This window comes from Peromyscus leucopus, chromosome 23, assembly GCF_004664715.2.
Source record: "Peromyscus leucopus breed LL Stock chromosome 23, UCI_PerLeu_2.1, whole genome shotgun sequence".
NCBI classification, from domain to species: Eukaryota; Metazoa; Chordata; class Mammalia; order Rodentia; family Cricetidae; genus Peromyscus; species Peromyscus leucopus.
In genome coordinates, this window is record NC_051082.1 from 15,163,810 (window position 1) to 15,176,777 (window position 12,968).

The window sequence follows — 12,968 nt, forward strand, 5'->3', positions numbered from 1 at the left end:
CCCCCCCCCCAACACTGGGAGCTTCCTCCTGGACCCCAGATTAGGCACAAACCACACCCAAACACCTGTTTTCACAGAGAGCTCCTTTATTAATCGGGGGAAGAAAAGTTAAAAGAGGCAGCTTTCTGACTCAGACAGAAAAACAGCAGCCAATGACCTTGCAGGTGGGATTTTAAGAAGAGGAAAAGGGCCGGGCGGTGGTGGCGCACGCCTTTAATCCCAGCACTCGGGAGGCAGAGGCAGGAGGATCTCTGTGAGTTCGAGGCCAGCCTGAGCTACCAAGTGAGTTCCAGGAAAGGCGCAAAGCTACACAGAGAAACCCTGTCTCGAAAAACCAAAAAAAAAAAAAGAAGAGGAAAAGGGAGGTCTGTGTTAGAGTGGGCTCAGATGCAGTGGTAGAGGGGACGGGGGATGAGGGGGGGAGGGGGCAGGGGACAAGGGAGAGGAGGAAGGGGTATTTGTCCCCGAGAGACAAAGGACTGCCTCTGGATAGAGAGGAGACAGACATGGGACATGAGCCTATGGTGGTTTATAAAGGTAAAGGGGGACCCCGTGTTAGGGTGAGGTGTTTAATTTTAAGTGGGCATGTTAACTAGGTGAGCCAAAGGGGGCTTTTTTTCCCCTCCTGGAGCTGAGGACCCAACCCAGGGCCTTGTGCTTGCTAGGCAAGGCTCTACCACTGAGCTAAATGCCCAACTCCAAAGGGGGCTTTTGATAGCTGGACCTTGGTAGTCAGCCTCAGAAGGAGGGAGTAGCCCAATAAGGGAATTGCCCTTGGTGGCTAGCTTTAAGAATGTAATCTAATGATTTCCAGTAAGGCAGAGGAAATGGGGAGAAGGGCAAGGCCTGCCCGAGCCACACGCTGGAGTGGGTTAGCGTCCCATCAATTTCCATGTGTGGCCTCAGTTTATCTTCGCATAAGCCGAGTGAGGTGTTGTTATTATCCCTGTCTCAAGACTGGAAAAGCAGGGCTCAGACCAGTGGTTCCCGGTCTTCCTAATGCTGCGACCCTTGAATACAGTCCCTCATGTCGTGGTGACCCCCAATCATAAAGTCATTGTTATTGCTACTTCACAGCTGTAATTGTGCTCCTGTTAGGAATCATCATGTAAATATCTGATGTGCAGGATATCTGACACGTGACCCCAGTGAAAGGGTCGTCTGACCCGCCGCCCCCCCAAGGGGTCACAACCCGCTGGTTGAGAACCACTGGCTTAGAGACTTTAAGTAGGTAACTGTCTCAGTTTGCTCCTAACCTGGGTTTCTGTTCTAGCTATCTATTAACGAGTCCCCACCAAACCCAGTAGCTGAAATTACCACTGTCATGCTCCTTCACGGGTCTCTGGGTTGACTGCACTCAGCTGGACTGGTCTCCTTGGGGGTTCCTCAGTTGGAGCCTAGGCTAGAGTTAGATACCTAAGGTACAACTTAAATTTTCTTCTTGCTGGGCCAACATACACGACATAAAGCAACCAAAAGGTTTGGTTTGGTTTTGGCTCACAGTTTGAGGGGATACATACAGCCCAGCATAGTGGGCATGGGCGGCCCCTGTGAGCGTGAGGCAGGAAGTCACCGCATGTCTGCAGTCGGGAGGGAAGTAGAGGGAGATGGATTTGAGGTTGTTTTCTCCTTGTTATCAGCATGAGACTGCAGCCTACAGAATGGAGCTGCCCACACTCAGGCTGGGTCTTCCCCTCCTCAGTTTACCCTCTCTGAGAACATTCCCCCAGATGCACCCAGAAGTGCGGTCCCTGTAGATGACTGTAAGTGCAGTCAGGTTGACAATGAATCCTGACAGATGGCCAAGGACGACACGGAGCGAGACGCATGGGTCCATCACCCTCTTCCTATGGGTGTGTGCTCAGTGTGGCTTCTTCCTGGGGACCCTGTCATGTGTTTTCTATCCATGGCATAGGCTGGCCTGCATGTGGGCTTCTCTGGGTTTCCAGAAGTCCACGGGCAGACCTTCTTAATGCTGGGCTTGGGAATCTCAGACCACCGCTCTTACCTACCAACCACATCACAGCGAGGTTTCATGTTCCACCGAGACAGGAGACACTCATGGGATCAAGCGGCGGGAAGCGCAGATTCACGGGGGGACATTTTGGAAGATCTCCCGCGGCAGACTGTAATTGACGTTGAAGGCACCTGTGGCTAGTAGGAGACCCGACAGCCCTGGGGCTCTAATAAAGGAGACTTTTAACAGAAGTGGGGAAGTGAAGGGGCAGACAGGGCGTTAGTTATGCTGACCAGGGTGTATATATAAACATAGCTATGGTATGAAGCAATGTACATGCATATACATATATGTGTATAATGAACGCAGTGAGGCAGGGGAGTGAGAGAAAAAGGGATTTTTCCTTTCTGTTTTCATTTTCTGAGACAGGATCTCGGTGGAATTTCAGACGTGCACTGCCATTTCCAGTTTTATGTGCGGCTGGGGATCTAATCCAGAATTCGGTGCTTAGTTCTGCTCTCCAGCACCGGGGTCGTAAGCATGTGCCACTGTGCCTGATACCATCTTGAGATTGTTCAATGCTGTTTAAAAGGGGGGCCCAGGCCGGCCAGTGGTAGCGAACAGCTTTGATCCCAGCACTCGGGAGGCAGGCTGATCTCTGTGAGTTCGAGGCCAGCCTGGTCTACAAAGGGAGTTCCAGGACAGGCACCGAAACTACACAGAGAAACCCAGTCTCAAAAAATTAAAATAAAATAAATAAATAAAATTTAAAAAGTGGGGGTAAGGGCCTGACAATTTCCATTTTGCACTATGCTCTGCAGACTGTCGAGTCTGCTCTGCAACCATGGATACAACCCATTGTGAGACTGGGGTCTTGCTGAGTCCACTCTGCAGCCATGGATGCATTGTGAGACTGGGGTCTTGCATCATTCTGGAACCGGATCTGGAGATGAAGGCCCAGAAAGCCAGCAAGGCCAGACCTTGCAACACACTCTGGTTCTCTTACAAAAGCTTCAACAACTGGTTTAACTCCTCACGTGCCAGAGATCTAATCCCTGCAAACAGTATGCACACATGACTTCAAACCTCACCATAACCATTTTTCCTTTCTAATTTATTTGTTTTTATTGTTTTTTTTTTGTGTGTGTGTTTTGAGGTTTTTTTTTTTTTTTTTTTTTTTTTTCCAAGACAGGGTTTTCTGTGTAGTTTTGGTGCCTGTCCTAGATCTCACTCTGTAGACCAGGCTGGCCTCGAACTCACAGATCTGCCTGGCTCTGCCTCCCCAGTGCTGGGATTAAAGGCGTGCACCACCACCGCCTGGCTCTTCAATTTGTTTGTGTGTTGTGTATTGGGGTTTTGCCTTCATTTAAGAGTACCATATTCAGCCAGGCGGTGGTGGTGTATGCCTTTAATCCCAGCACTCGGGAGGCAGAGCCAGGCGGATCTCTGTGAGTTCGAGGCCAGCCTGGTCTCCAAAGCCAGTTCCAGGAAAGGCACAAAGCTACATAGAGAAACCCTGTCTTGAAAAACCAAAAAAAAAAAAAAAAAGAGTACCATATTCATGTAGTCCTTGTGGAGGAAGGGGAAGGAGGTTGGATCCCCCAGAGCTAGAGTTATAGGCTGTTGAGAGCCATCATGTGGGTGCTGGGAACTGAACCTAGATCCTCTGCAAATGGAGCAGGTGTTTTTAACCACAGAACTGTCTCTCAGCCCCAGCAAACACCTTTAATCCCCGCACTCAAGAGGCAAAGGCAAGTGATCTCTGTGAGTTCAAGACCAGCCTGGTCTATATAAGGAGTTCCAGCCCAGCCAGTCTACATAGTGACACCCTGTCTCAAAAATAGAATAAAATAGGTTAAGAACATCTATTCTGAGGATATTCCAGAACTCACATTTTTCCGTTGTCATCATCAATTAAGGACAATTGTCATTTCCTCCATATTATCCTTATAGGCTATTGACTTTCCCGGGAGAGGGAAATCATTTCCTCTGAACACATTGTTTTTTATTCCAGACAGCAACCCACACCATCACCCGCCCCCACTCCCCCACCCCCAATTCTCACCAGTTCTAAAGAATGCTTTCTGGTAAGACACACTTTTGTCACAGTCCGCCAGCTTGAAAAGGGAAGTGTATGTAAAGTATGTCAAGGCTAGGCTTGAGGTCTTGTTTGATTTTCCTGGCTTCTGGTTTGCTCTGGCTGTTTTGTGGTGAGAACCTCTGTCCACAGGCCTGCCACGGGCTTCTGAGTATAGGGCCCTCAGTTCCTTCTCTTGGAGGCCAGCATCAGAGAAGGTTTCCGAGCAAGAGTCACACTTAAGAGACAGACACACTTTCTTTCAAAATCCGTTTTTATTAGGGTCAAGCAACAAAAGAGTGAAAAATCACGCCCCAGGGTAGAGTTAAACGCAGGATTTTTCACAGATTTCTAGTGGTTTTTTTTTGTTGTTTTGTTTTGTTTTGTTTTGTTTTTCCCGTGTAGGATGAGCGTGTACTCCACTGTGAGTGTATGTGGAGAGCAGATCAACACCTGGTGTCATTCCTCAGGAGTGACTTTTAAAAAAATGGTTTGTTTGTTTATTTTTTTATTTTTATTTTTTTAAAGATTTATTTATTATGTATACAGCATGTATGACTGCAGGCCAAAAGAGGGCACCAGATCTCATTACAGATGGTTGTGAGCCACCATGTGGTTGCTGGGAATTGAACTCAGGACCTCTGGAAGAGCAGCAGTCAGTGCTCTTAACCACTGAGCCATCTCTCCAGCCCCTGTTTATTTTTTATTTTTTGGTTTTTTCGAGACGGGGTTTCTCTGTGTAGCTTTGCGCCTTTCCTGGAACTCACTTGGTAGCCCAGGCTGGCCTTGAACTCACAGAGATCCGCCTGCCTCTGTCTCCCGAGTGCTGGGATTAAAGGCGTGCACCACCATCGCCCGGCCTGTTTATTTATTTATTTACTTACTTATTGTGTGTGTGTGTGTGTGTGTGTGTGTGTGTGTGTGTGCATGCGTGCATGCGCGCACACAGTCATGTGTGAACATGTAAGTGCAGGACAGAGACACACTTGTAGGAGTTAGTTCTCTCTTTCCCCGGCATAGGTCCCTGGGTGGATCAAGCTCAGGGCGTCAGCCTTGGTGTCCAGCGCCTTTACCCACGGAGCCGTCCTGTCAGCCCCTGCCTTGTTTACTTTGGTTGTTGTTTTGTTTTTAAGACAGAGACCTAGGGCTCACCCATTCAGCTAGTCTGGCCAGTGAGCCCCTCCCCTCCCGTCCCCGCCTCCCCAGCTCTGGGATTACCAATTTGTGCTGATATATGAGTTCTACAGACTAAGCTCAGGTCTTGTGACGGGCTGGTAGCCTCTTTACTTATGGAAGTAGCTCCCTAGCCACTTTCCACAGATTTCTATCATATGGCAGAGGCTGGACGATCTCAAGTTCAAGACCAGCAAGTTAGCCAGGTGATGGTGGTGCACACCTTTAATCCCAGTACTCAGGAGGCAGAGGCAGGCAGATCTCTGAGTTCAAGGCCAGCCTGGTCTACAGAGTGAGTTGCAAGACAGTCAGGATTACACAAATAAAATTTGTCTCAGAAAAACAAAATAAAAAAAAGACCAGCAAGTTCCAGGTCAGGGCTATGCAGTGAAGCCTTGTCTCAAAAACAAAATAATAATAATAATAATAATAATAATAATAATAATAATACATGAAAAAAAGAGGATATGTGATCCTTGATGCTGGTAAGAATTCTTGGCGGGACTCCTTCTTAGGAAGCAGAAGGCAGGTTATGGCAATGGAGCGGCTGCTTAGGGGATCTTGACTCCCGTGTCTGCTTCTTTATACATATTTTAGATGTACCACACGCTAATGTGTCAGTCACTACAGAGTCACCATGAGATTCTCAGTCCTGGCTCACAAAGGCATACATTCCCCTTTTCCTTTTCTTCCTTCCTTTTTTTTTTTTTCTTTTTTGGTTTTTCGAGTCAGGGTTTCTCTGTGTAGCTTTGTGCCTGTCCTGGAACTCACTCTGTAGACCAGGCTGGCCTCGAACTCACAGAGATCCACCTGGCTCTGCCTCCCGAGTGCTGGGATTAAAGGCGTGCGCCACCACCGCCCGGATTTCCCCCTTTCCTTTTCTGTCTCTTTCTTTCGACCTGGCCAGAGCCTAAGCATCCTGTCACTGGGCGCCTTTCCACTCTTCTGAAGCCCTCTCCCTGCTGTATGGCTGCCCATCCACGCTGCAGCTGTTGAGAAAAGCCATGGCTTTCCTCCTCCTCCTCCATCTGCTGAGATTCACAGCTTGCCTGCCCTGGAATTTTTCTTTTAAACTTTAATAAAATTATCCTCGAGCTTAACAACAAACCCCATGTAAGGTCGTAAGTCATTATTGAAAACTTGGAGCCAGATGTAGGGTCTCATACTTCACGTGCGCCTAGTCATTCAACAGGTATTTATTTATCATCTACTGTAAGCAGGTAGTCTCCTTCTAGGCACCTGGGACAAAACAGTAACAAAGTCCTGGTGCTTCAAGATTATACCTTCACTGAATCTGCCCCTGGACCCTGTGGAGTCAGTATTATCCCTGTTGGACAAATCAAAACTGAACATGGTGATATAAAAATCTTCCCTAAGAGCACACATAGATGTATTTAAACTAGGATAAGTATTTAAACTAGGAATCAAGCTGAGATCCACTTGATTGTGCAGCCAATACAATTGTTATTAAATTAATTGTGTGTGTGTGTGTGTGTGTGTGTGTGTGTGTGTGTGTGTGTGTACACGTACACAGAGGCCAGAGAAAACCTTTGGGGGCCGATCCTCTCCTTCCACCGAGTGGGTCTCAGGGATGCTCAGGTTGTCAGCGTGGCAGCGGGGCCCCTTTACACCCTGAGCCATCTCCCCAGCCCTGGAGCCAGGCCGTAGTTTTGGCTACCGGGCTGTACAAACACCTCGGGCCAGGGAAGCCATAGGGACAGCCTAGAGGAGTGTCTCAGGCCTGGGGGAGAGCACCCTGGGAGTTGGAGAAAGTGCAAATGGAAGAGTGACAGTCACCACTTCGGAAGTGGAGCTAAGGTTGACACGGGACCTATTTTTCCTTCCTCCAGGACAGGAGCAGCCTGTAGTTCACAAAAGTCATTCAGCTGTGGGAGTTTCCGGGTGGTGTTTGGAGAACGTGTGTGCATGAGGGAGGCCCACAATAGGGGGAAATCCTGATAATTGATTAGACCCTGTTCAATAAAGGGGAGAGGAGCTGAAATGTCTCTGCTCGCCCCGCCACCCCCCGAACTTTTTTTTTTTTTCCCCAGTATTGGCTAACAGCGCTCCAGCTCAAAGAAGCCTCAAGGGGTTGGGAATGGAGCTTTGTGGAAGTTGCCTAGCTCATGGAAGGCCCCAAGTCCAATGCCCAGCAGCACCAAAGACAAAGCAGATGAGGATGCAGGGTGGTGCTGAACAACGCAATATGTATTCAATAAGGACTTGAGAATGAATGAATGAATCAATGAATAAATGATGTTTTTTTGAGACAGGGTTTCTCTGTTTAGTTGTGTGTGTGTGTGTGTGTATGTGTGTATTTGCGCCTGTCCTGGATCTTGCTCTATAGACCAGGCTGGCCTCAAACTCACAGAGATACACCTGCCTCTGCATCCCGAGTGCTGGGATTATCGGCGTGCGCCGCCGCCGCCGCCGCCGCCGCCGCCGCCGCCGCCGCCACCCAGCAAATGATTTCAATGCATACACAAGCAGTCAGAAACAACCATGCTTGAACTGGCGCATCCCAATAAGGACTCCTGGCTTCAGGGCCCAGGATCTCAGCTTCCTCTGGAGAAGTTAGAGCAGTTAGATATGTCCCTCAGCATCTTTGAAATGCAAACAAAGCAAAACCAAACCACCTAAAATCAGAAAAATGCAGAGTTGGAAGGTTGGAGTAGAGTCTTTTTGCTGTCTTCCTGGGCTACCTAGAAGTCCAAACATTGTAAAGGAAATTTTTGGTGACTCCCCAGGGGAGATAAAAAACCGGCCAGAACCAAGCATCCTGATGTAAAGAGTCTGCTCAGCTGGAAAAAAGTGTATTGACTTAGTCCAGTTTCTATTTTTTTTTTCTTCCAGTCCAGGAAATACTGACAAGTTATCAAGTTCATTAACTCTCTCAGAGCGAGAACAAGACCCAGCAACACTCATACCTATTTTCTCAGCCAAGTAAAATGATACAGGCTCTGAACAGTTCCTAACCCAACACACGTTTTCCTTCACACACACACACACACACACACACACACACACACACACACACACACCCTGTCCCCTCACCATAGCAATCAGAGTTCTTGCACACAACCAACTCACTTCAAGCACCTTCTAGAAAAGGTGGAATGATGTGGATTTCATTTCCATCTCAGTGACGGACAGACAGACACAGCTGAGACAGGGTGGTGACATTGTTGAAGTTCCCCACCCCCAACCATTTAACTCACAGTTGCCCATCCTTCTGCCTTGCTCTTGGGCTGTTTGTCTTAGTGCCGTTGAACACACTTGGAGGTCCCACTGTCTGTCTGATGGCCCTTTGGGGAACTGTTTGCCCCATCCATGGAACACTTACGACAGAGGGTAGAAATTGGCATCTCTTCTGGCCTCTGTGTCTTCGAGCGCCCTGGGCGTTTGGGTCCCAGACCGCAGATTTGGAGCTTGGTATAGAATCTGGAGTATGAGGGGCTTGAGAAATAATAGACGAGAGGATCCAGCATGCTGTTCAGGTAGGTGAAACTGAGGGTGACGTGGAGGGCTGTGTGGACAGAGGGGTCACAGGCGCTGGAGGGCACCGTCCAGAGGAAGTAGAGCCTGGCCAGCACGCTGGGCAGGTAACACGTGATGAACACGGCAGCCACCACCATGATGAACCGGGTGGCCCTCTTGATTCGAGCCTGTCCGGCCAGCTGCTGCCTCTGCCTCAGGCTCCAGACGACTTGGAAGGAGCAGAACAAGATGACGGCTAGCGGCAGGAAGAACTCCAGCTGGAACATGATGTCATGCCATCCGTTGGCGGACTCCATGATGAAACTCTCACAAGACGACCCCGCCTCGTGCGCACACAGGTGACTCTCCATGAGAAGATACACAGTCCCCAGGATGACCAAGGTCCAGAGCACACAGGCGGCGGCAGCCGCTGTCCGACTGGATATGGCGTTCATCGTATGGTGGGGGTGGACCACTTTGAAATACCTGTCCGCAGCCACCACCGTGAGGAAGACAATGCTCCCGGCCCTATTCATGGCCAGCATGAAGAGGACCAGGCGACAGGGAATATCCCCAAAAATCCAGTGTCTGTGTCTGAGGTAATAGTCGGTCCGTAAGGGCAGGCTGATCATGAGGAGAAAATCAGCCACGGCCAAGTTGAAAAGGTAAATAGTACTTGGCTTCCAGGCCTTCACGTGAATGCAGAAACCACACAGCGCTATCCCGTTGCCCAGGGCACCAAGCACGAAGGCCAGGATGAGTAGCGGCGGCATCACCTGGGAGATGGGGTCCCCCTCGATGAGACAGCATGACCCGTTGTCCATGGCAGTCGGAGAGCGGAAGCGTGTCCTCAGGTGGCCAGCACAGAGGCACAGACGCCTATCTGAACACTACCACTCCCCCAGCGGCTGGGCCTCCAACCTCATCGCCCTGGGATGCAGACGCTAACCCCCACAAGAGAAACTTCAGCCAGGAAATGAAAGCCTGGAGCAGGTCCTTTCTCTTCCTCAGCAGCCTGGATCACAAGCTCCATGTCCCCGGCAGGGGTGAAGACTGCGGCTGGTCCAGGCTCTGAGGTGCAAGCCGTTTTCCGTAAGTGGGCATTTCTGGGATGCAGCTCTGGGGCCCGATGGGATGCATGCTGCAGAGGAATGGCGGGACCCAGCCCTGGGGATGATTTTTCTTTTCTGCTTTTGTCTTGTCCCCAAAGCCTGCTGCAGAGTGCTCAGAGCTGCCCAGAAAGCTTGAGGGAGAAAAAAAAAAAAAAAGCTTGTTTGCCCTCCCTCCTGGTGGAGAAATCTAAACATTTCCTGGAGTCATTCTGGGCCTCTGCCTAACTCTTTTCCTCCCTAACCTTTGCCTGACTGCCCCGTCCTTCCCAATCCCCTGGGACACTCCCCTGCAGTGCCAGAGAGGGGAGACTGTGCTCTGCAACCTCTCAGGGCCCTGCGTCCTGTGCCCACACCCAGAAATACAGCTTGCAACACTCGGGAGGGTCTGCAGAGACACGAAGTACTAAAACATGACATCCTTCAGGAATCAGAAACATTCTTCCTGGGCTGAAGGTGTAGCTCAGAGAGGGTATGCAAAACTCTGGGCTCTATTTCTATTGCCAATCCTTCTAAAGAGATGCTCAGATTGTACGAAGGGTACCACCTTTCCCCTCCTGTCTCCATGAGGCAGCCCCTTCCGAAGGAGCCGGTCCCTGCTCTGCTGGGAAGCAGAGCTTAGTTACTTTTGCAAACATTTGGCTCTGTTTCCCAAGGGTGGCTCAGAAGAACTAAACATCACGGTCTAGTGTGTTAGTGGGGGTGAGCGAGGCATGAAGTGGTTGCTTAAGGAGTTGATTTCTAAAATAATCACGGGCAAAATGAGACTGCTTGAAAAACTGCTAAAATGTCCTTCCGGTCCTTTGGCTTGAGAGAGTGTCCATCTGCCCTGCGCCTTTCCCAATTTAGGAAGGGTCGGGAGGGGAGTGAATTGAAAGAATGCACAAGTTCATTCTTCTACTTGCTGATGAAAGCTAGATTTGAGCGGGATGTGGTGGTGCAGGCCGGGAAAACACACACACACACACACACAACACACACACACACACACAACACACACACACACACACACACACATTTTTAAATAAAGATTTATTTGATTATTTTACTTATGTGTCAGTGCTCATGGAAGCCTGAAGAGGGTGTTGGATCCGCTGAGCTGGAATCACAGGTGGTTGTGATGAACCTGGGTCCTCTGGAAGGAAGGGCAGGAGATGCTCTTAACCATTGAGCCATGTCCATACCACCACCCTTTTTCTTTCTTTCTTTCTTTCTTTCTTTCTTTCTTTCTTTCTTTCTTTCTTTCTTTCTTTCTTTCTTCCTTCCTTCCTTCCTTCCTTCCTTCCTTTCTTTCTCTTGCTCTTTCTTTTTCTTTCTTCCTTCCTTCCTTCCTTCCTTCCCTCTTTCTCTCTCTTTCTTTTTTTCTTCCTTCCTTCCTTCCTTCCTTCCTTTCTTTCTCTTGCTCTTTCTTTTTCTTTCTTCCTTCCTTCCTTCCTTCCCTCCCTCTTTCTCTCTCTTTCTTTCTTTTTTCCTTCCTTCCTTCCTTCCTTCCTTCCTTCCTTCCTTTCTTTCTCTTGCTCTTTCTTTTTCTTTCTTCTTCTTCCTTCCTTCCTCCCTCTTTCTCTCTCTCTTTCTTTTTTCCTTCCTTCCTTCCTTCCTTCCTTCCTTCCTTTCTTTCTTTCTTTCTTAGAACCAGTCTCAAGTGGCCCAGGTTGGTTTTGAACTTGCTCTGTAGCTGAAGAGGTCCTTGAATTCCATGTCTTCCACCTCCCAAGTACTGAGATTAAAGGGTGGAGTCACTAACCGGCTGGAATCTCCTTTCTTATCTCTACCTCCTCTTTTTCTTCCCCTCTCCTCCACCCCTCCTTTCCCTAGTCTTTCCTCCCTCTCTCCCTCTTTCTCTTCCTCACTCCATCCCTCCTCAACTCTTCCAGGCAGGATCCCTGTAGAGCCCTGGCTTCCCCTGAACTCTTCATCCTTGAGTGTCACCGTGCCAGGTGCTTACATTTTCCCAACTCCAAACCAGCCCCATGGACCCCCCCACTGCAGCTCCATCACAAACTCCATCACCTTCCATGGATCTCCTACTGCAGCTCCATCACAGACTCCATCACCCTCCATGTATCCACTGCAGCTCCATCACAGACTCCATCACCCTCCATGGATCCCCCACTGCAGCTCCATCACAGAGTCCATCAACTTCCATGGATCTCCTACTGCAGCTCCATCACAAACTCCATCACCTTCCATGGATCTCCTACTTCAGTTCTATCACAGACTCCATCACCTTGCATGTATCCACTGCAGCTCCATCACAGACACCATCACCCTCCATGGATCCCCCACTGCAGCTCTATCACAGACTCCATCACCTTCCATGTATCCACTGCAGCTCCATCACAGACTCCATCACCCTCCATGGATCCCCCACTGCAGCTCCATCACAGACACCATCACCTTCCATGGACCCCCCACTGCAGCTCCATCACAGACACCAGCACCCTCCATGGATCCCCCAATGCAGCTCCATCACAGAGTCCATCACCTTCCATGTATCCACTGCAACTCCATCACAGACACCATCACCTTCCATGGATCTCCTACTGCAGCTCTATCACAGACTCCATCACCTTCCATGTATCCACTGCAGCTCCATCACAGGCACCATCACCTTCCATGGATCCCCCACTGCAGCTCCATCACAGACTCCATCACCTTACATGTATCCACTGCAGCTCCATCACAGACACCATCACCTTCCATGGATCTCCCACTGCAGCTCCATCACAGACACCATCACCCTCCATGGATCCCCCACTGCAGCTCCATCACAGACTCCATCACCCTCCATGTATCCACTGCAGCTCCATCACAGACTCCATCACCCTCCATGGATCCCCCACTGCAGCTCCATCACAGAGTCCATCAACTTCCATGGATCTCCTACTGCAGCTCCATCACAAACTCCATCACCTTCCATGGATCTCCTACTTCAGTTCTATCACAGACTCCATCACCTTGCATGTATCCACTGCAGCTCCATCACAGACACCATCACCCTCCATGGATCCCCCACTGCAGCTCTATCACAGACTCCATCACCTTCCATGTATCCACTGCAGCTCCATCACTGACTCCATCACCTGATCAAATGAAAAGCATTTTTGTTAGTCTTATAAGTTAGTTTAGATTGAAAGGCTAACTGTTTGATGAACTATCACCTCTCCTAATCAAG

At 49.4% G+C, this 12,968-nt stretch overlaps 1 protein-coding gene across 1 annotated transcript; it reads right to left on the bottom strand.

Annotated features, from left to right (window-relative positions):
• Positions 1-8,365: 8,365 nt before the first annotated feature.
• Hcar1 (hydroxycarboxylic acid receptor 1) lies at positions 8,366-9,938 on the bottom strand. Its single transcript, XM_028885767.2, has one exon. The coding sequence runs from the start codon at positions 9,506-9,508 to the stop codon at positions 8,465-8,467; it is 1,044 nt and encodes a 347-aa protein (XP_028741600.1). The 5' UTR covers positions 9,509-9,938; the 3' UTR covers positions 8,366-8,464.
• Between the last annotated feature and the right edge of the window lie 3,030 nt (positions 9,939-12,968).